Below are 24,793 nucleotides of genomic sequence, written 5' to 3'. Positions count from 1 at the left end.
TTATCATTTCTTAATTAAAAAAACCCTAACCAACAAAAATCCTCAAGAAATATGTCCAGCTACCCCGCAAAACACCACTCCTAAGTGAATTGCTTAAATTTCCTTTCTGTGCAGGTAATGAATGTAAAGTATGGCTCTTAAAAATTTTTACCTCCTCTTTGGAGTCAGATGGAGAGGACCAGAAAAGGTCATTTCCCTTCAGCACTCCAAAAAAATAGAAAAGGGGAATTCAGAGCACAGGGACAGAGTGCTTGGATAAAAAGGATGGTAGATAACGGGTTGGCAACATCCAGTTGGCTGCATTTGTAATCTGCTCCTGCCATATACAATCCAGTGCTGCAAAGCGTACTTTGGCACTGCAGCAGGGTGTTAAGTGGCTGAATTCAGACCCTGCTAAGGAAAGAGAAAGCTCCCAAGCCACAGTGTCCTGCCAGAAAGGCAGAAGAGGCACTTGGCACAGAGGGGCGAGTGAAGCTGGTGATACTCGTGCCCTGTGCTCTTATCTGTTGAACTCAGCTTCTGCCTTGGTGATTACTGTGCCCTTCAAATGAGAAAGAGATAGGCAGCAAATAAAAATGTGAGTAATAATTGAAAATGCAGAAGAGGAAAGAGAAAATTAGTTTCTCCCTGTAGTTGTCTTGGGGGTAGGCCAGGGATACTTAGTCCAGGCAGGGCTAATGTTGGAGAAGAGTCAGAAATTTCTGACTGAGTTACTAGTCAGCTCCTCTTCCCTTCCTGTAGCACATTCCAGCTGGCTCACCTTCACTGGCAGATGTAAAATATCTCTGGTCCACTTTGCAAGGGGACTGAGGGAACTCTCATACAAAGAATCAGCATAAAGCTACTCAAAGAGAAATAAGACACTGAAGCAATAACTAGGCCACATTAACCCATGTGTCCTCTAAAACATGAAGGGTATGAACTAGCATTTAGAAACCAATCATGGGCTAGTTAGATGCAAAATGTTTCACTAATGTGAAAGCTACAAGAGATGCTCTAATCTTTGATTACCCCTGAGGCCATAACAAACTCAGAAAGAAGCATATGAATTGCTGATTATTTTCTATGATGATAGAATCTGAGAAGCTGCTGATAATGTATTTGTGCAGATTGACAGATCCCTGGCTGTACTACTTCAACTAAATGTGAGTCGTGTAGTACTGCTCCCATTTCAGAACAAGGCAGAATATATGGAGTTTTGAGATTTCTCTTTTTGGGGAGTGCACAACTCTTATATCAGGAGATGGAGACAGTGATCGTGAAGTGATCTTGCCATTGCAAGATAAATCCTGGCTTTCAGCCACTTTAGCACATGTACCATGATGTGATCACAAAGTATCCTTTCATCATTCAGTACACAAGATGGATGATAGGAGATAAAGAATCAGGGAGGTTTAGAGAAAGAATGCGTGGTGGAAACCAGCAAGTGGAAAATTCAAGATCATGTTATAATAAACACACAATAGGGATCACAGTAAAATTAACTTTGATTTCTACTGACTATATACTTCTCATACATATTTTTGAATGTAATCAATACTCAAGTTTTGAACCTGTTAAGGCATCTTTAGAGTCATTTTAGTATGCTGAAAAGAACTCTGCTTAAACAATACCTTCTGGTCCACATCCATCTCAAACTGGAAGTACCATTTGGGGAAGCTCCTATAATGATGGTCCCTGATTTTTTATAAACAAGAACATTTTAAGTAATAATAGCTGATAATTTGATTCAAGCTCTGCATTTCAGATGGGGTATTGAAATGGGATATTCCATTTGGAACCTGATGCCAGGACAAATGCGATGTCACCGTTGGATCCACTGCTGCAGCATTTCTGACAGAGGGTTTGTCTTCCATGCAGCAACTTGGGCTCAGACTCTGACAGTCTGATCATGCCTCTGCTGTTCTGACAAAACTACTTGCTGCTGATATGAAAAGAGCAGGGAAGACAGCACCTATTCTGCAATACCTCTTTGCTTGGAATCCTTCATCCTGCCCTTACAAGATCCCCTTCTGGCTGATCTGTTGAAACAGAAAAGTTTTATTCCCCTTACTGAGGAATATAGATAGATATTCAGTGAGTTAGTGAAATCATTCCCCAAATAATTTTTCCTATATAATAAGTCCTAATGAACAAAGACAAATTTAATTGGGGCATGAATTGGCAACTACTATACATATATCCACAGCATATTTAGAACTATTTATGATTTAAAGATAAGCAAAGGGGAGAGAGCTTAAGATAAATCACACAATTTCATCAAGAAAATAATATATGACTGGAGTAGGCATTTCTTTTACAAAAATCAGGGTCTGCTCACTGCTTCAGCTGAAAGTACCCCTTGTGGAGAGAAGCTAGGGATCAAAACACTTCCACAAACAAAATGGGAACACTAATGTTTTATCTGGAGAATCACAGATGTTTTCAGAACTGAAAACTGTCAAAGTTAACTAAATAAGAAAGGGTTTACCCCAGATTTTAAATGTTTCCATAAATAAGAGAAGTTCTTTTGGGAAAAAAACTGTAGGGAGTGTTCCTTTGAAGATGTTTCTAGTTAATACATTTTACCTTGTTTTTCTGCCTCGGTAGTTACTGTATTAAACTTCGACGCAGAAAACTTTCCTTTTTTTTAAGGCCACTGATATTAAGTTAGAAACCACCTCCTGGCAAGGTTTAGAAAAATGTTTCTGTCTCTGACAGAAAAACCATTGAAAATGCAGGTGGATCCAAAGAAGTTTTGTTTCAGACCATTTCTTTTTGCCACCTTCAGTGAGCACAACCAGCACCCCAGAAGGGTCCCCTCAGCCCCTTGGAAGGCAAAGAGATGAAGGGAAGCACACTGGAGGTTTCCCTGTCTGCAGTCCTTGACAAGTCTTCCTATGAATGAAGTGCATAGATCTCCTGATTGATCCATAAAGGAAATGATGGCTTTTTTGGCTCTTCTAAAATTCACTTTCTGCCTAAGGTAAAGAATATGTCTCTTTGAGTGATGCATATGTTATGGATCAACTGGATTTTGCTTCTTTAACTCAAACTCATCTTCGGGAAAAATTGTTTTAAACACTTTTGTATACTATTGCCACCCCTTTGGAATGAAAAAAGAAAAAAAACAGACTACGTATACAGAAACCTAGAAATCTACATTTGCAAAGGTTGTGCTAAGTTAGAAATAAAGGAAGTGCATGACAGCTGGCATTCAATGTGCCTGTCAGTAGATAATCATGAATGATTTAGTTTTCCAATGAGCTTTGAAGGCCATTGTGAAAGACTCCTAAGGAAAATCAATACTTTCAAGATAAATGGCAAAGTCTGCAAATTAGAAATAGAGAAGTACTGAACCACTGTTTCTTAAAATAAAGAGTTTAAATATGCAATGTCTGTGGTGTATAGCAGCATAATTTTATATAATTATCAAAATTCCAAGGAAGGAAGTAGACACCAAGTTGGCAATGTTTGCCAATTACCCCAGGTCTAGTTTCTAATCAAACCTACAGAAGTTTGGAAAGGAATGACAGTTGTGAATGATAAACCTGCCAGGAATTAGTCAAATGAAAGGTAACCCAGATAAATATAAACTAGGCAAAACTAGTGTAAGTATAAAAATCTGTCTCTAGAGGCTACTGCAACTCTGATATTCAGTAATATCATCAGAAAGCAAATAATGGTTGTTTAACTCTAAAACTACATCTCTGAAGAAAAGTTTCTGAGTCATAATGAACTGTTCTGTGAAAAGGCTCACCCAGAAAACCTGTGCAACTGGAAAGCAAACAAATCAGTAACAAACAAAATTCCTGAGAGTATTAGGAAGAGGCTGGAAAATTAATATAAATTGCATCATGTCTAGATATGGCAATGACACATTGCTTCCTTAACATGGTATTGAGTTTTGAGCCTGCTCTTTTAACATGCTTAGTTTTTTCCTAATCTTTTAAATCTTTGTGCAAATGCACACCCCCACATCCCTCTGATAAAGGCACACTTTTCACACACATGTTCTGCAATGAATTAGTGCTGTTTGCTGCTGCTCATACACTGGGCAGCTGGCCCGTGGGAGAAGCTGGTTCCCGTGTCACCCTGCCCCACATCCCCATGGGCTGCAGCACCAGGCCTGGCAGCAGGGTGGAAGTGCACAGCATGAGGAGAGATAATGCTGCTGCTGTTCTAATTTCAGACAGACAGTTTGTGGAAGGGAACACTTGGCAGTGGTTCAGCTGGTGACTGTGTGGTGGCGGTGACACTGCTCCCCTTTCCGCCCCGCGCAGCCCCAGTGGCGAGCACAGTGTGCAGCAGTTCAGGTGACAGTCACCCACAGACACACCGTCCCTGCTGACTGGGCAGAAATGACTACAACGCTTTCCCTCCTCTTGCTTAAACATTTAAGCAAAAATGCGATGGCAAACAAGCATTTTGATAACACTCATTGCCTTTTTATGAGCTGATAAAGAAGTGAGCAGTAAAGAAGGGAATATTTTTTTAATTGGTGTTCTGATGAACTTGAAGAACCACAGAAGTATTATTTTGGCAATATTTTTTTGTTTGTTAAAAAAAAAAAAAAAAACAAAACCAAGATGCTTTACCATAAAGTTAAAATAACAAGTTCACATTTTTCATATTGGCTGGCTGTGCAGTTTTACACTTTAATGTCGAAATTATACAGAATTCACAATATTCTCCAGTTGCTTTCCTGGTCATATTAGACTGCGCTTGATTCACAGCAGTGTAGGACATAGGTCTTACCTGTCACACTTGTCTTTTATTATTTTAGCTTTTATTTTTTTCCTTTTTTACACCATATAGAAACACACATGTCCAGAGAAATGCTCCAAGTAATTCTATCATTTCTCAAATGTTTAGCATAGCATTGGGTTGTTTTTTTCAATTTTCAAACACCACCTCAAGAGACCAAGTTAAAAATCAATCAGCCCTGTTCACAGTGAGAAGGTTGAACACCACTCCAAGCCTTTCATACGGGGTGAAAAGCCATGGCACAGAATAAAAGGGCGCCCTAGAACTGTGTAAGTAATGCACTGTTTTAAGGCAGCTTCAGGACTGGATATTAGAACCAGATTGGAAAGCATACACTGAAACTAAATGTGGAAACACCTTTACTTACTGTGTTAAAATTTGGGAAGAATCCAACAGCAGAGCTGCTGTCCACAGGGAAGGGCATAAAGGGTTTGATATCCAGAGAAGGCTGCATCATCAAGGTAGGTGTGCGCACAAGGGTGGGAAGTGTAGTAGTGCCTGCCAAGAGCAAACAAAACCAGGAATTCATGGTGTTCTCCTTTCTGCAACACACACAGTATAGCTGACACAACCGCCAAGAAAAAAATTATACAGGGGATGATGACAAGGCTCTGTAGGAGTTAATATCATTAAAAGGAACCTATTTACACACAGGACAGACGAGGCAGAGCACTTCCCTATGGCCATGGATACTCAGAAGCTGAAGAGAAGACATATGGTATATAAATCACACTGGCAGGTAGAATAAATCCTTTCTACAGCTGCAAAATTCTACTTGTGCCAAAAAGGCCAGGATGGGTGCCCATGAAAGTCAGATGCTTCTGCAATTCATGGTTGCCTACTAGATCAGCCAGCACAGACAATACATGTATGCTGAAATCCAGAGGTTTGTTTCCAAATAGTGATCTGCATGTTATTTTTCCCCTCTTCTGACTATCAGGTGGTACACCAATAACATTTCATTGAACGTGTAAAAATTTGCCTTTTTTACAGTGCAAGGCAAATATTAGAAAACAGCCAACAATTAAATAGTCAGCTAGCATACCAATGAACACAATTCTTTACATGCAATGCTAACTATTTTAAAAATTGGAGCTCTCCAAACAAAAGTTTTCCAGAAATATATATGCTGAATTTTTTTCTGTATACACATAAGAATCATTGCCCAACAAGATCCCAAAAGGAATGGGCAGGAACAGACGTCCAAATATTCATTTTAAACTAGCTATCTACCCTATTCACACAAGAAGTGTGCCTAGCACACAGCTCTGAGCTATGCCTGTGGGAGTATATTTTTCCCCTGAAACGATACAAAATATATTTCAAATAAAATTTCCATCATTGAAATACAAAGAGAAAAAAAGAAAAACAAAACAAACCAGAACCAAAACCACAAACGAAAAAAACCCTCAGTGTCTCCTTCCTGGACTGAATAAATAATTCAACACCAACAGGAACAGGCAGGGGAACATAAGTGTCCCACACCTCTAAAGGAGGGTGAGTCACTCTGTCTCTCCTACCTCTGTCACAATTTCTCCATAATTACCTCCTCCTCCCACTCATCAGTGGCCAGCAGCTGGGAGCATAACAGGCCTCTGAGGAGCTTCCCTTGTCTCAAGCACAGCTTACACAATACCTGAGCTTTTTCTCATAGAAGACATCTGAGCTTTTGTAACCCAGCCAGGAAGGGGATGGGCAGGAGGGAAGGGGAGGGGGACTGAGAGTGAGTGAGAAGGAGGGGGTTAGAGAAGTAAACAACCGATTTTCCTTCTCTTCTCCCATAAAATCAAATAATTTGTGTCCACTTGCAAAATGCCAGGCAATCCATATGGGCTGCGTGAGCACCAGTCTTCCATTAAGGGATCTCCCTTTCTGCCTGTTAAGGACACACAAAACTGAAGACAAAGGAGAGATTTTCCTCCTTTTCACTGTCCTCTCACCATAGTCACAATTGCAAGTCCATCTTATGGTATCCAAGAGGAAAGCAAAGTTCAGAAGCCAGATGGGTCTGCATGGATTTTTTGGATGAACAAACACTTGTAACTAGCCCTGAGCTCCAATTTTGTTGATGCTGGAGAGACAGTCATCTTGATCTCAGCTGCAGCATAGTAAACATCGTATTATGGTCTAGCACATGAATAGCAGGCTGTAATCTATTCTCTGTTTCTTCTATAGGAAAAACATCATGATTGCACAAAGATGGGTCAACGACAGCCATGCAAAGAGAATGTTTCATACCATCCCAACAGAGCTGCACAACTTGAAAGGAAAAATATGCTTGAGAAACTTTCCCAGAATATTTTCTCCCTTCTTCTATCCCAGCACTTTCATAAATGTCAAGTTTGTTCCTGCATAAGCCCGTGAGACCAATTGACAGTTGTGCCTAATTAAGTGTACGTCAAAGCTTATTCAAGTGGAGTCACAAACGTCAAAAAGCTAAAGGCTAACATGCCTATAGTTTCTTATTCATATCCATAATGGAAAAGATGAATCAATAGGAAAGCAGTGTGTCAGAGAATTTATCCAAAGCAAGTATCTTCAACTGCAAAAATGATGATTATTTCTACTAGCTAGTTCTGAAACAGTAGATTTACATAATTTGGATTTCAGAGTTGCATTCAAACAGGAACTATGTTGTATTCAATTACCTAAAGGGCCATCATCAATCTAACTTCTGCAAGTTTCTCTTTGAAGTTCATAAGCAATTAAAGATCTGTGAAGTTAAAGAAGACCTATCCTCTCTTTACATAAATGTACTTCAATGAAGCTATGGTTACATATTCATTCTAACTCAATTTTACAGAAAAAAAACCCCAACAGAATAGACTTAGATTGTGACTGACATTTGAAATCAAAGTTACTTTTCTGATACTGTCCTTATTCAATGTATAGAAAGCATGTGGCATAAAATCTTTAAGGCATCCTACTGAAAAAAAAGCAACCTTCTTTGTACTCCTTGAGCACAGAATCTTTCATGTGAAAAAGACATCTGAAACCTCTCTCTAATTTTTCAGTCCATGTTTTTTCTGCTGCCAGAGTAATTTATAACCAGGAGACTAAAATACATTTAGAGCCCACAAAGAAAAGAAAATATATACACCTACCAGACTGATTAGTGAAGGCATTAATCATACAAAATCTGTTTGTTTTGTTTGCCAATTTACTACTTCAACAATTGCCAGTCAAATATTGATAACCCTGTTGGACTGAAGTTTGGCTTAGACTCACCTCTGAAAGCCTCTGAAGGAATTATCTTGTCAAGGTGGCCTAAATTACAAGTAGAAGCACTTCATGAAAAAACCATCAAATCAAATGCAATAGGACAGTTTTGCCCTGGCATTTCTCCCAATGGTCAAATAGATTCTCACTACTGCTTCACCAAATCTTTATCCAGACCTGAACTAAGCAGGAATATTGGCACAAAAAAGTTGTTGCTGACAAGCTTCATTATCATTATCTTTCATTAATTTAACAGATGTTTATAATTTCATTAGCATTTTAATGAGAAAGAGAACTTACCATGTCAAGAACAGATTGTTTTAAACTACATGTAAATCTTTACAAGAAAGAGCAGTTATATTTATTTCAAAGGCAATTGCTTATTTCAGCTTATACTTGTTAAACACTGTTTCATAACTCCAATTTTGACTCCCACAGCAGGAGTTATCTAAATACTGAGAACGCACACTGTGGACAGACTTTGCAATAGGCACTAATCCTCACTGGTCCCTTTTACTCTTGTCAAAGAGGAGGAAAAGAGGTTTTCAGCCGACCCAAAATGTCTCATTTTATTAAAAGTTTTTCTTCTTCCTACACATGTTTATCTGAACAAAAAAGTCCCTGTGTAACAGGTGCTGCTCCTCTTTAGCCATGTACACATGGCTTTGCATACACTGCAATGCACTCAGACACTGACGTTTCCACAGAAGTTAGGAAAGGTTGTAATCTTTACCCAAATTTAATCTGCCTCTAACAAATAAGGTGCAATGGATTAAGCAGCACAAGTGATATTTTTGGGGAGTAATTAGGTCTTGTATCTGTCCCTCCAGTGGCAAGACGTGTCCCCAGGGCCAATGAAGCAAGATTTAGCCTGTTGCCAATAAGGGGACAGGTAACATAAGGGCTTGAAGAATCTCTAAGGACATCCCCACTTTTCCAGCTTCACAGAAAAAAACAGAATTCCAGACCAGCAGGACTGAAGTTTTGGCAGAGGGAATCACAGTTAACCTCGGCCATGGTAAACAGTCACTGATCCTCTTCTTCAAGTAAAAGTGGCATCAAGATCAGTCAAATCTCAGTACACAGCTTCACCCTCTGCACCTCTTGAAAACTATTTGTGACACTATTACTTCTGTGATTTTCTCACCAAGTGCTTTTCTTTGTCACTGAAAAACACAAAAAAGTTTAATGCCTGCTCATTAATTCCTCAGATTTGGGTCATTATTAGACCATTATACAGAAAAACCTCCAATTCAATCACAGAACATGCTCATATAAAACACATTCATGAATTATTTCAGCTTACTTAAATAAATGAATCATGTTTCAGACTTGAAAGCATTCTCTTCCAATATCTTCATTAAAGGCAACTATAGAGAAATCTAAAGCCATACTCAAGTCTCTCCTGCTTTCCTGTTACCTAAAGATGTTACTATAACATTTTAATCCTCCTATCAAAAGAAGAAATCCATACTCAGAGCAAGAGAGTGGAAGAATAAACACTCTCAGGACTGAATAAAAGTATTTGAGTGACAAATTTCTATGCATTGGACAATCTACATCCACCTTAACCTCTACATTTAGTATATCAAAATCATACTTATGGACAAATAATGATATCTACTGCGGAGAGGGGGGCTGCAGAGGGACAAGATTAGACAAAACAATAAGAAACTGAAATTTCAGTATTTTAGAGACAAATATCTTAGAAAATTAATTTTTAAAAAATCTTATTCTTCTTGCAGTTGAAAGTTGAAAAATCTTATTCTTCTTGCAGCCTTTCTAATAGTTTTCAATAACAACTGGAATCCCCAAGGGTTTTTTGTGGAAGATACCAGAACAGATGGAGTAGGAAGTGAAGGCCAATAATTAGAAGTGAAACAGAGTATCTTGCATTTTCCCTAAATAGCTGCATTACAATTCCCTGCCCATAACACCAGGAAGAGCCCTGTCCTTCCTGTACTTGCAGGACATGTGACTCATGCATCTGTCCCTCCGTGCCCCCTCCCTCCCTCCGTGTCCCCTGTGTCCCTCCTGTGGCTCAGGACCCCACACCTGCATGCTGAGCAGCAGAGCTCACAGCAGTTGTGCTTCACTGTTTATTTCACACATTTCTTCTCAGCATTTCCATTCCCAAGCCAAGCAACGCCACAAGTGCTGTATTGCTATCAAAGCAAGTTTGTTAGCACTGGCTCCGTGTCAAGTCTAAGCAATTAAATAAATTACAAAACATCCTTTACTATATTTAGAAGAAACATGCTGGCTGGAGTAAAATTGAAATTTGTTATTATCTGTAGATACTATGGAAATATTTGCCATTAGTTTCTTAAAAGAGATAATTCTCTAGACTTCTAAAGCAACCCAGACAGTTTGTTTGACTGAAAAACAGTGTGCCATGTCAAGGCTTAACCTGAACAAGCTCAGTAAGCTGGACTTTTTCTAATAAACCAGTAACAACTATTAATAAATGCAATGCTCTGGCCTACATTAAGATCAGCTGAAGTTCTGCAGTCTATCCCTATTTCTTTTTCTCAGAATCCTCTGGACGGGTAAAGCTTCTCCTCCTGGTTTCCCCAGACTAAGCGAGCAGCATTACCCCCTCCTCTGCTCTTATCTGCTTCTAGGAAACATTGCTTTGGACTTGTTTTCTCTTTGAAGTTCTCCAAGTATAAAAGAAAAAACTGCTGCATCTTTTTCAGCTCTCTGTTCTCCTGCCATCTGGACTAATGGAGATATTTATGAAATCCTGAGGATTCTTTTACTTGTTTTATTTAAACCAGCCCCCACCCTTACCATTTGTACTGTCCCAACCCAAATGCAATGAAAGAAGGTGTTTGCTTTGCTGCTGTCACCCTCGAATGAAAACACATCAGGTAACAACTACTGAAGGCACACTTTTGTCCAGAGCATGGTGGAACTCCTGTAGCAGTCTCCACCATTTTCCTCTGTGCATGTGCTTTGGTGCTGGGCACCAAGCCTATAATTGCCCCAGGATCTCTTCCCTTCTGGTTCAAGAAACACAAGTTTTCTTACAAACTGAAGCTTCCCTGATAAAGAAGAGGAGAAAAAGAGTCCAATATAATTACCTTGAAAGTTTCATAATTTGGAGGAAAGCACTTAATTGCAGTTAGTTTTTTTAGAGTCTGTTATCCCTTAACTGTCACATAACCCGATTTTTCTCAAAATCCAACTCTTACCCATGATTCTGGCACCACTGGTGCCACCGTCTAACCCTCAGTGAGCCTCAGCACTGGCTTTCTTCCAGGAGGTACTGAGCTGCTACCCACAAAAACCAAACGAGTCTGTCACCAGGAATGCTGCTGAGGGAATCCTTTGTTGTTTCTTGGGCAAACAGATTTATGTTTGCAGCTGGTTTCTTGCTCCTTCAATCACCTTCAATATGCCAACCCACCAGCTCAGTAGTGCTGTGCACAAAGGTAAGAGGGGTCTAGACAGATACATCCTCACAGATGTGTCATCCCTTTACCACCCACATTAGACAATTTCCAATGCTCTTGAACGTCATCACAGCTCAGAGAATTTCATGCCTCATTTGCTTTTCCTGCTTAACACACAATCTCCTATACAAAATACAGTTACCCAAGTTGCTTCTTGTTTTCTTTTTAAAATTTTTCAATTGATATTGCCCTGTAAATATCCTTCAGATAAAAGACTGGTGCAAGAACTAATTAGGTTATTCAAACAAGTCTCTTGAAAATATTGGCAACGGAAACCCAGGTCTCCACCAAATGAAATATATTTTCCTCCCAATTAAAATTCTCAGATTTCCAGAAATTTCAAAAGAAGTTCATTCCACCCCTTTTCTATCCAAGCCATCACAACACCAGTCACAATCTTCCCCTAACTTGCCATCATTTCCATAGCTAGGTACATGTTTTTAAAAGAACCACTATCTTTCTGCTTAGAAATAAAAAACAATGATACAGGGAAGAAAGGCAGATTTAAAAACCTTTATGATATATTCCATGTAGTCTACACAGGTACCACATTGAACTTAATTGCTCTGCCACAGCATAGGCCATGCAGCACACAAGCACCTGTCCAAAAGAGATCAAACACATGAAGGTTTTTTCTAGCTGTTGCCCCTAACTAAAGCAACAAGAAAATCTTCATTGGATTTCCTGGAGGATTTCAACTTCCTCCTAATCAGATGACATACTACATCTACTGCTTTTCAGAGCCCACACTCTTGAACATCTTTAGCAAGGGGCAAGCCAGAGCTCAAGCTTTACAAGTTACCAGTGCATCCTGCAGCACCACACCTGGAAACAAACAGTGCAGAGAGCTCACTCCACAGATGAGAGCAGGAGCCAGGCTTAGCACTTCTCTCACCTAACAATGCAAAGAAAGGAACTTGAACCTGCCTGTGGAAAGAGCACAAGAGTTCTGTAGGTCATTCACCAAAGGAAGGCAAGTACTACAGATTTACCAGTGCCTTACAATATCCAGAAGTTTCATATATTTTTGCTGTGACCCCAAAATCACAAATGATTTCAGCAAGCCAAAAGGTATAATAAAACATAGAGCATGGAGTCCTGTAAAGGCTTCCCAGTATTAATCAGTGCCATGGTGCTTACTTAAGTCACTAAGGGTATAATCCACCACCTCTGCAGCACTTCAGCATATACATATACACATATAAACAAACAGCTTAGGACTCAGAGGTAAATAATAATTTCATTGCAACATGGTGCTTTTGTGACTTTGGGTGCTGTGAAACACTGAGCAGCTATCAAGCCTGAACAAACCTGGCCTGTTGTAATTGTGTGCTTAGCTTTGAAGATCTGGGAGAAGAGCACACCGTGTGCCTGAAATGTGCCCCCTGATTCTTGGGGCTGTCCTGTGCAGGAGCAGGAACTGGACTTTGAAGATCCCTGTGGGTCCCTTCCTACTCAGAATAATCTGTGATTGTGTGAGTATTTGCAACTTGACCCTGGAAGAAGGGCAGCCTGCTATTCAACATGAAAATATAACCTAAAAGACTAATAAACTGAATTTCACTGGCTTTTCCCCAGCTATCCTTCTTAGAATTAAACTTAAAAGGGTTACTAGCTAGCTGTCTGCTACAGAGCTGCATTTAAAATAACTTCTGGGGGAAGAAAAAAACAAAAAAATGAAAAGAAATGGTGTCTGAATTTTTTGAAGAGTTCATAAAAGGGGACCTCAGAGCACAGGGTTATAGCCAGCATGGGGTCATGGCATTCAGAAGATCAAAGTCCACAAATCCTGTTTCTCTTGAATTAAGGTGCACTGCTTTACTTATTCTCAAAGTCAGCATTGATGAATAAGTAAGAACTTGAAAATTTATAAAACTAAAATATATCCTATCTACCCTCTATTTATAAAGGGAAAAGGAAGACAAAATATTTCAAATGAACAGATCTGGTAGCCCAGACCACCACATTTGTGATGTTATTGAACATTAATTAAACACCAGTACCTGATGTTTACTAAAAACCTTATTTTGCCTTGGGATGCAGCAGTGCTCCAGCCCTGCCAAGGCTGGGACATAAAGACTTTTGATGCTGTTATGTTTTCAAAGAATGTATGACATGAACTTTGACAACCCCACCCTCAGATTATCTTCAGAAAAAGAGAAGGGAAAAAAAAACCCAAAAAAGAAAAGAAGCAGGTAACAGAATGTTTCTGTTAAATTAAATTGAGATTGGATCAAATAAGAATTTTTTTTACTCAAACATTTGAACTGACTGAACAGTGCTTCAACTGATATAAGCCTTTCAAAAAAAGGCTTTTTTCTTCTAGTTTCCCAGAGACTAATTAATATCACTTTAATATGATTTATATCACAAATAAATGTAATTTATTTATTTTCAGCATAATGTTTGATTAAGACAAGTTTAAAGCATTTTTTGAAAATGTGCTGTGCAGCCTGCATCAGCTCTCCATGATGACACCAGGAGCAGGCTGGGCAGCCTCACTGCTCCTCTTCTCCAAACACTCCCTTGAGCCAGCACAGGGAGTCAGACCAGCTGTAAACAAACACAGACCAACAAAAGAGAAACTTGCCTTTGAGCAGCCCAGTGAGCAGGTCGAGCTGAAGTCATGGTTGGGAAACAGAGAGTACCAAGTTGGTGGCAGCAGAAAAGAAAAATTTTGTTGAGCACTGATGTATCTTATTGTCATCCAGACTCATCTGAACTAGCCCTCATCTTCCCTGCAGTGTAACAGCCAAATTTCATGCCTGCCACTTTGTATTTCTGGTTATTTCTCTCAGGATGGTGTCTGTTTAAGCTGCCAACACAGCAGTGTTAACTCAAGTTCACCTTATGAACACAGCAGTCCAGCCCTGCATTCCCAGAATAGGGATTCCTGCTCATGTGCTGCATTGGTTATTACTCAGCTCCTGATTTCCTTTATATACTTTGGCATAATTCATTTTTCCTTTTCTTCAAAGGGAAGATTTAAAATTACTGTGACCCCATCAGCTCTCTCACTGCTCTGGAACCTCTTTTACAAGTACCACAGATCTCTATTTTCATCCATGCAAGTATCCTTGTGGTGTGTCTGTCAGAGCCAGTGTTTTGAAGATTCTGGTTCATTGATACACTCTGACATGTTCTTGCAGGCTTTTGTTGTTTATATTGGCAACTGTCACATGAACATAACTGATCTTTCTAGCAAAAAATAATTACAAACTGGCTCCATGCAACCCAAACTTTTGGTTTTATCTGACTCTCACAATAACAACCCAAATTTTAATTTGGTCTTCTGTAAGTATTGTAAGTGCATTTAGAGAAAGATTTCTTTATGTTTGATGCTTATTTATCTCATTTTATTTTCTAATTTTTTTTTCCTACAGATTCATGTTGCTCTTTCTTCACCATTCTTAGCAATTCAAACCTGCTTCCATTTCCTACCCCTACATATAGTTCTTTTGCTTGTATCTGTAGGAATTTTTTTTGTTTAGCCAAATTATTCTTGCCACATTTCCTGACTTGCCTCTGCCATGAGACAGTTTGCAGCTGCATTCTTATTAGGGTTTCTTTAGAAGAACTTTCAAACTCTTACAGTATGCTTAATAAAAATAAATATCCTGATAAGGATATCTTACAGAAAAAAACTCAATCCTCTTTTCAGAACTGCTTTCACTACTGGTTGTTTGGTGTGTTATCATGAGCAACATTTTGCTGCATAATTAAAAACCAGGCAAAATGGCTATTCTGTCATTTTTTTCTTCTACTAAAAAGCAGCTCCCCTCAGTTCTAATAAGTAGTGCTTTTACTTATCTTAAAATAACTGCAAGATTTCACTCTAATTTTAAAAGCAATAATCAATGCTTCATATTCAGTATCCTAAATGCTAGTTTAAAGATGAATCTCAGCATCAGAAAGATTCCAGCTTGCCTCCTGGAACAGGTAGTGTATTCCCCTTTCACTTCTAAATCCCTGGTTATATACTGTGGTAAATTATTGAGCCTGTAATTATGAGTAGTGAGGAAGAAGCAATGAGCCCTTCACCTTTTATTTGTTTCTATTCTGATGCCTGATTTAAGAATGTGCTTAAATTCCCAATCACTGGGCTTTAAATTCACATTCAAACATTCTTATTAATTCTCAAGAGTACCACAGATCTCTAACCTCACTTCATACTTTGTGATTGGCAAGACTGAAGAGAGGATTTTCTAACTGAAAGGCAATGCACACTAAACAGAAAGTGTATGGTTTGAAATATGACTTTGTATTTCTAAAATATTCAAAACTTAACAATGAGAGTTGAAACTATATTATTCAAAGAAAGAATGTTTTGGTTTTGTGAAGTGGGAAGAAAAGGCAAAAAGCACAAAGGAGCAAAAATACTGCTATTGCAAAGGCGTGGCTTCCACCCCCAGTGATGTTTCTAGTAGCTATAATACTACTCCCAGCAAAAGGGAAAGCAAAAACACTGAAATGCTACCCAGATTCTTGAAGAAAGAATTATTCATGTAAGATTTTGAAGTCACAGTTGAAGGCATTTGATGAGTATATGGTTAGACACAAAGAAATCTTTTAAATACTTATAATATAACTTTGTTTTTCCCTTTTAATTGCCCATATTTACAAAACCAAGAGAAGCAAGCTGGCTTGTATAAACTTGAGAACTGGAGCTATGATGTGTGATGTAAAAAACTCTGGCAAATAATTCAAACATGGATCTATTACTCCGGTGTAAATCTGTCATCATTCCTTTTAAGTCTAGAGAATCACCAGGATTAGCAGCAATACAAGTGTGAAATTTGGCGGAATGACTTCAGCTGGAGGAGCTCTGTGCAGAAGCAGCAGCTGCCAGGTCAGACAAGAGAATGAACCTTTCCCAGTGCAAAGCAACAGCAAGACAAGGTACCAAAGTATTTGTTACCAGTTTCATGTCCTCAGTTTGATCTTTCCACGCACAGAAACTGCTACACACTCTTTGCTGACTAATAGTTCTCAAAGTGCTGCACAGAGGAGCCCACTGAGGACATGAGACATGCCAACACTGACTGCAAAGAGGTGTTTGCAAGAGGTGAACAACTCATGTTCCAGGGCAGCACCTGTAGGAGGAACCCAGCAAGGGAGTTGTGCAGAGGTACTTGGAGTGCAGGGAGGGCATCACAGCCCACCCACTCCTCTATCCATTACCACTTCTACTGGACTCTCCCTCCATCTCTGTGCAGATGTCTGAATTACATCATCTCACATAAATATCTGCTGCAGTAGCATGCTAAATCTGCAAGGGAAGGATCAAACACTGGCCCCTTAGTTAAGGTCAAGGCTGGTATGTTTCTGTGGATGCACCAGACATAGTTTCACAGTTCATCATGCATTCCAGAATGGGTTTTAAATATGCCACGCATCTCCCCAGCAGATACAGTCTTTCAGAGTGAAACCATACCCCAGAATACACTCAGTGCCACATAACCCAAGGATTCTAACCAAAGTCCCTAATTCAGGAGCTGGAGTTCCTTAAGCAGGTGATCAAGTAGGTTGCTCTGAACTTGCATTCTGCAGTTGCAGCTCAATCACCTGAAGAAGGATCCCAAATTTTTTTACAGTCACCTCCAGGAGAAGCAGAAGTGATCTCCCTCCACCTCCACCGGTGGTACCTACACCTTGTAATTTCTGTGTACTTTTTCCAGAATTTTCAAAACAGTTCTGTGGAACTATTCGATTTGAGTCTGGGAGAAATTTCTCCATTACTACAGTATATTCAGTCAGCAGAAGGAAGATCAAATAACCCAATTTCAGATTAACTTGCTTTTATGCATTTTGACCAGGAAAGTGCATGATGAGCTTAGCTGGTTTCAAAGAAAAGATTCTTAGGCATTTGAAAAAGTATAGTCAGATTGGAGGAAATAGAACACTAAGTCCATTTGCCAATAAGAAAAGGCTTAGATTTATGAGAAAAAGGTAAATTATTCTAAATCTACCTCAAAGATCCAATATGTATCAAGTTTTGGTGGTTTGGGGTTTTGTTTTCTTTGGGTTTTTTTTTTTTTTTTTTTTTTTTTTTTTTTATTTTTTTTAATTTAAGGTCCATTTCACCATCTTTGCAAAGACAGTTTTTAATCTTACAGTTTTCTGCCAACACAGAGTTTCATGCTTGTTTGACACCTTTTTGGACATGAAATCCAAACGTCTTCTATTAAACAATTTTCAAAGTTGCACCAAAAAAAAAATCATGCAAAGTGAAATTTAATCCTCAGGTTTTCTGTTATAAAAGAGCAGAAACCTATGTCCCATATCTTAAATGCTTTATGGAGCACACTTGAATTATGGAATACACACAAACTGATTACTGTGACTAATGTCTCAATTGGAATTCAAAAAAGAAAGAAAAGAAAGGAAAAAAGGAGATCAGTTTGTCCTTAGACAACACCGAAGCCAGAATACAAAACAACCATAAACATTTTCTTTTTTTCCCCCCTCCAAATCATTGTTTGCAACAAAGGATTTCAGAAGAGCAGTCATTTAACATGAAAAAAGAAGATAAATATGCCTCCAACACAAACTGAGAAACAGTCATCCTGTGACATGAGTTCTCACCGGCAGCAAATTATTTAATTCTTGTGAATTAAATAATCACAAGATTATTTGATCCATTGTGAAAGATAGGAAAAATTAACTTAAAATGGGATAAGGAGAAATCATAAGAACAACTGGATTCCAGTTTGGCAAGCATCAGAAAACTGCAGCTGACTTTGAGATTTCAAACTTTAGTGCCTATAAGAACAGAGGTTTTAATACGATAAGCATTGCCCAGTATTTCTATTTCTGTACACACATGCTCAAATATAACAGCTGAGAAAATCTGTAAATCAATTCAAAACCACCCAGTCTTCATATGCTGGGCTTGGTATGAATTGATAAATTGCTCTGTTGGGCAGTGGTGCAGAATTAAAAAAGACTTAGACAAAAAACTACAGAAAATAAAAATATCTAGACATTTTGTCTGAAAAAATTTTAGTGCCCTTGGTCATGCAGTGAAAAATATAAGAAAAAAGGTATAAATAGTAAAAATGCTTGATGTACTTCCAAATAATATTTGAGTTGAAAGAGCAAGGGATTGACCTGCCAGAGTAGCAATTAAGGTGAAGAAGGAAAAAGCCTAATAAAAGCCTAATAACCTGGTCACAGCATGAAGGACAAAGCTCAAACTATCCACGCGTCCTTTACATGAAGAAAGGACTCGTAAATCCATTTCTGATAAAGCTTATTGTGATGAGCAGCAGGTACCTTTTAACTGGGAGAGGATTTACAAATTGAAAAGAATGAGGTAAAGCAAGCTTTGGCAAGTCTAGAAAACATAAAAAGTTAAAAATGGACACCCTTGGAAAAATACATAACAGATATAGAGGCTAGAGGGGGTACAGGTATTTAAAAGACTTCTGAAGTGAATAATTCTGAAAGGTTTTGGATAATAGAGAGAACTGAAATAAAGAGATGTGAGAAAAACAGGTCTAAACATCATGGAAAGCTTCTTGACATCAAGATTATTCTGAGAGATATTTAATGCTCATGGTGGCAGCCTTTTTTAGCTGAACCAAAGTGCAGAAATAATCTCCTAAGAGATTTTGAGATTCTCAACAGCCCATGCACTTGTATCAAGACTGAATAAAACAGTGCTGTATGTACAAGAGAAGCAATTCTACTCTGGCAAGGAGAGGATTAGATGACCAGCAACGAGTACCATGATTGCACTTGTTAAAAACAACTTGCAAAAAGGTATTCATAATCATTCATTTTATGAAGTACAAGCATGGCCTTGCTTCATTTAAAGAACGCCATATCTTTCATGCTTTATCATGAGTTTTGATCAAGAGATCAATAAAACAACATTTCACAGAAGCAAATAAAACCACAAGCATATGTTAGCTGGTAACACAAATGAAACCCCAGTGCAATGCATTTTATTGGGTCCATTTTACAGCAAAAAAAGTCAATCCTTCCTCCACAGAGTTGTCAAAAGCTTAACATTATAATATAGAAATAGATAGAAATAGCTCTATATTTCTCTGTATCTCTATACAGAGTAAAATGCTCTAGCTTAAGAAACAAGAACACTTATTTCTGTTTCAAATTTGCATTTTTATTTTCTGATGGTACTTGCAGTCTTTTCCACTTGACGTGCAGAAGACAATATAAACACTAACAGTGTTTATTTTAATTCTGGAATTAGGTACCTATTCCTGTGGAGAAGTAAAGCAGAAAAACTTTTAACAGTTCTGTTAACAAATCTGGTTGTTGACAATTGAACAATTTAGTAGTTCTCAACACAAGAGTAGTTGCAAATTCTGGGAAAAGAAGGTTGCTAAGATTCCCTCTCACTCTGCAAGTGGAATTTTCCACTTCATATAAATACTATTTTTGTCAAAGAAATTTGTACAGAGTCATGCTACCACTGCACATGAAATGGAAAGTTCCACAGCTGTAATGGAACTGGGAGCTTTTGTTCATGGAACACTTTTATTTTCATATTAAGGACAAGCGTGCGTCATAGTCAAAAGCAGCATTGCTTATCTTCCCAGTAAACAGAAGATTTACAAATTTCATTCCTAAGCATCAGTTGTATCTCATTTTAAATGCTAATGTTTCCTAATGCATTCCTAGCAAAGTTCATGAAACACCCTGAGCACAGCTGCTAGTTGCCACCTCCCTAACATCTACTGTAACCATCAGCCTGCATGCAAAGCACTGGCAGCTGAATCAGCAAAAAGCAGAAGGACATTCCATTTAGGGACATTAGGATCTGTGCAAGTGGCAACAAAGGAAGGTACCTACCCAAGAACTTATATTTACTCTTTCTAGAATGATACCAAGCTTCAGCCATTATTCCTACATGTATCAAAGCATTTTGATCAAAATCTGATCATTGAATCACAGAATCTCAAGTCCTCCAGTCCACCTACATGAAATAAAACAAGAATTCTACCTTAAATCTACAATGTCAGTCAAACACCACATTATTTGAAAATCACTTTACCATAAATCGCACTGAAAACAGTGGGAACAGAAGAACAGGTAAGTGAAAAGCTGGCAGAGAGGAGGAAAAAAAAAAAGACTGGCTCCATGGAATTTTGTGTATTCTTCATACACATGTGTATCTCAAAAAATAATATCGTTTAACAGATCTATTGACAAGAAGCTACAAAAATCCCTAATACATGTCACAGTTAAAGGAATGGTGGGAAAGGATATGTCATATTTAAAGAATAGATAGAAAATAATGGCAAGTGTCAAGATCTTGCTCATAATCTGGAACTTAATTACTTTTAAAAAAGAGGAAAATAATTAGAAAGATGATAGCGGTTAATGGTGCAGAATAATTGATAGAATTATAACAACTGCTTAGGCATTTCAAGGATCATCCTTCAATAGCAAGAAAGCACTGTTCTGTCTAATAAAGGTAAAAACAATACAGACATATCAACCACTTACCCCTAAACATCTGGAATGCCACTGCTCCATGCTTTGCTTATGCTAGGACAATGCTGTAAGAGCTCAGCTTAAGTTTTGTCACACAACACACTGACACTTGAAAGGTTGAAGATGTAGGTTAGAATTTCAGTTTCATTAAGAGTGTTAAGAAAGTCTAAATAACTGGGGACTTCAAAAACTCTGTTATTTGATTTGAATTAAATGCGTGCTTTGGGTTTGAGACCCAAAAGACTGCTCAGAAAGTTTCATATCTGAGACAAATGAAAACAAATAAGGAAATCAAACTTCAAGCTAGAGTTGGATGTGCTTCTTAGTACAAGTAGGCTAAATGATTAGAATACAACAAATTGAATAAAATATACTAAGGTTGTCTTCATTTAAGGGCACAAACAGGTGTAACTAGAGCCATAGGTAAGCAAGGACCATGTCAGTATCTGTCCAGTTTTCTGAAGTCTAAGAGAGACATCAGGTGGTGTCCTGTGCTGTTGCCAGAGAATGAAGCTGTTCTGTTTGCCTGCATCAAAGTAGGGTTTGTTTGATGCTACCAAGTAAGCTCTGGAGAGCAGCTGGTTGCACTTTCCATCCTCCACCTTTCTCATGGAAATTTCAGTAAATGAAGTGAGACTTTCACAAAATACAGAGCACTAACACTATACTTTAACTGGAGAAAGTGGCACTCAAATTCAGCTCATTCAAGATTACAAAAGGTGTCTTGGTACACACTGCACAAACAATGTGCATACACACATATTAAGAGGCAGAATTCCCGCAATGAATCCTGAACCAGCAGTTCACATAGATTTCTCAAATATCAGGCAAAAATTACTCAAAATAATAGAGTTTTATTTTCATTAACTTAACACATCTGTCACTACTTTTTCTTAAGAATGGATTTCCTTATTTAGCATGCCTCTTCATAAAAACTACTATAATTCCTATTCTCCTTGCTTTAACATCAATCATCCTTTTAAAATTTTTTTTTCTCTCATACTTGGTTTCTAGCACTAGTCTCAGCAGCGTTCAGTCTGACTTTCTCATGGCTTTTTCCCCCTGAATTTTTTTCAATTTTACATGTCAGTAAAAGTTCCAAATCCAACACCATGAGATTAAGATAATAAACTGATGATAATCCCACCCCAACCCCTTTTTATTTTATTATTTTTAAGAAAAGCATTGCCTTTTTTAGCATATTTCCTTTTTCAGATCAACACTGAAGTTAGATGAGAACTTCAACTTTTACTGCCTTTAGGACCTGACTCTACTTTTGTAAAGCAGCTCTTGTTCTCTGTTCCATCAAGAAACCGAGACGAAAGCGTGAGCTGCTCTCCAGGTGGCATATATTGTTCATACAAGGAGCTCTTCCCTTTCCATGTAATTCATTCCATCAGGGAAGAAAAACCACAGTTTTGAATTTTAAAGCAGGATCTCATGTATAATTTATAAAAAAGGCCAATTGCATCAACCTTACTTTTTCTGGTCTATTTTCTGCTTCAAAGTGTCCCATGCTGCTATACTTGAGCCATAGGTGCAGTATCAATTACTGGCTGTAAGTGACCCTGCACCGGCATCCATTTTGTTGCTATCAACAATCCCTTGAACATTACAGATTTTTGGCTGGCAACATCACCTACTGCTTTGTTGTTACTGCTTAAAGTTGCCATAGAGACAAAAGAACAGCTGAATAGCAATCTTAATTCTCAAGAAACAGTTACTCTTTGGTAAGAGGATGCTACTTGCCAGTACAGAGTCCAAGGTTCTAATGGAATTTATTTGCAACAGTGAGTTTGGAGTCAGAGCCTTGCTCAAAGAAAAAATAGAAAACAAGGCAAAGACAAAAGAGCCTTGTGTTTCCTCCTGCTCACTGTAGTTCTGCTGCTCCTGAAGAGGCAAAGGAGACTGTCTCCCTGCTGTGGCACAAGATAAACACAGCAGATGATGACTCCAGCCCCATACCCTGAAGGATAAAACAGTCACTGCACAAAGACCCTTACCTTATTCTCTCTTCTTACATATATATTTTCTCTTCTTATGTCTCAAAATGGTAGGCAATAAAGAAGCTCCATGCTTCATCTTCCTCATCAAGTAAAGTGGTTCACTACCTCATGCAAAGTGCTTCTTCATCCACAGATACACAACACAATATAGGAAAAAAATTAAGGATTCCCTTCTTGAATTTTTTCCTCTAGCCACACAGATCTGCTTTCTCTCCAGTACAGCCCTTCCTGAACAGAGTATGTGCAGAAGCTCAGACTAACAGCTGAATCCCTCTGCTCACTGCTCCATTAACTCATATTACAGTATAACTTGCAACTGATGGGAATTGAGGGCACTCAGCCCTGGGATACTTGGCATCTTTCAGATTCCAGTCCTAGGTTTTGAAATCCTTCCATGTCCCCACAGCTCCTGAGTGGACAGAACGCATGGGATCAGAGTAAGCATTACCTTTTCTATCTTAAATCCTGTTGTTCAGAAGTCAGAGAATTTCTAAAGAATTATAAATACCAGATTATCCCTGGTTTGGTACAAACAAAACACAATAAATCAGAACCTTGTCCTGCAAAGTCATCCCACAGACAGAGCAAGCAGCTGTCAGGAACAGCTGAAAGAATATTTTTCTCTTCAAGAGCCTTCACCTCACCCTCAACTTGACACTGCTGCCCTGCTCCCAACATCTTAGTGGTGGCATGAACACAACACCAATTCCATGGGGTTGCTGCCTGATCTTCCCCCTGCAGCAGGAGCAGTTTTAGCCCCTCCATTTCCTGCCCCATGAGCAGATCCTGACTTATCTGTTCCTGTGCACAATAATAGTCAGGAGGAATATTCTAGCAAGACAAGTAGTAGGTGATAACGCAGAAGAGAAGGAGGAAAACTGAGATACAAGTGATTCTTCCTCCTCCTCCTCCTTACCAGGCCTCCCTTCTGAAAGATTCCTGCACTCCCTTTCCCAGTCACTGAATTTTCTCACCCCCCTGCCTTTGCTCCCAACAGCCCTGACATCCCACTTGAGGCTCCTTTCACCTCTACCCCGGCCTCTTGTGAACCCTCAGCTTTCAACAGCTTGGCCTCTGTGCCAAAATACATTTTGTTGACACTTCAGAAAGAACACTTCACACTGACAATCACGAGCTTTTGCTCACAGTGGACAAAATCTGCTTTTACTAAAAAGCCTTGAATTGACTTTGGAGCTCACACAGGAGCAAAAATATTAAATGTTAATATATGAAAGGGCAGGCAGGCTATAACAGTGGAGGTCTGTTCCTCCAGCTTGGAAGTTTCCAGCTAAGTGAGAACATTCCAATGGTAAACTGAAATTAAGCTCACAGATTGAGTCTAGTTTTAAAAATTCTGATCTACAGAAAAGGTGCTTAATGTGGAAAAAATCCTTTACAATTACTACTTTTTGGTGTTTTGAGAAAGTAATTTTCTATCAGTTGAGGGAGAAAAAGATACAATGCAACATCTCAGACATCACTTATCTAGGGGCCAAGGGACAAGATGTAAACAATCACAACAACAAACAGAAGGAGTAGGAATATAAAAGCAACTTCATCAAAAAGAGGGCAAGACCATATTTTAAATGAGCTCCTCGCCCACTTTGCCTCAGCAGGTCCTGCTCTAGGCTTGCTCAAGCACACAGATTGCACATTTTAGGCAAATCACCTGGGCAGATGCCCAGTAAGAGAAGAGCTCCTTTCAAAAACACAAAGTGCTCTCCTCTGATGGAGGAGAGAGGCAGCAGCCCCCGTGACAGGGCTGCTGAGAGCACCCCTCAGGGTGCCCTCACAGGGCACCCACTGAGAGCATCCCTCAGGGGCAGCAGGAGGCTGGCCTGGCACCACCCCACCCACACAGCAGCGGCTGCCGGATTCTGAGCCTGAGCCACCACCCAG

At 38.9% G+C, this 24,793-nt stretch overlaps 1 protein-coding gene across 11 annotated transcripts in view; it reads right to left on the bottom strand.

The window, feature by feature from the left end:
• The window catches only part of ZNF385B (zinc finger protein 385B), a 151,539-nt gene that overhangs the window by 47,645 nt on the left and 79,101 nt on the right, over positions 1–24,793 (bottom strand). For 9 of the 11 annotated variants that reach the window (XM_064718872.1, XM_064718881.1, XM_064718873.1 and 6 more), the window contains one exon: positions 5,114–5,244. The exons of the other annotated variants lie outside the window; for them this stretch is intronic. In XM_064718872.1, coding sequence (XP_064574942.1) covers positions 5,114–5,244 — 131 coding nt within the window. The remainder of the gene's footprint in view (positions 1–5,113; positions 5,245–24,793) is intronic. 11 annotated transcript variants of the gene reach the window in all.

The sequence above is a fragment of the Zonotrichia leucophrys genome, chromosome 7 (genome assembly GCF_028769735.1).
Source record: "Zonotrichia leucophrys gambelii isolate GWCS_2022_RI chromosome 7, RI_Zleu_2.0, whole genome shotgun sequence".
Lineage (NCBI taxonomy): Eukaryota > Metazoa > Chordata > Aves > Passeriformes > Passerellidae > Zonotrichia > Zonotrichia leucophrys.
This window is presented reverse-complemented; position numbering and strand designations above follow the sequence as displayed.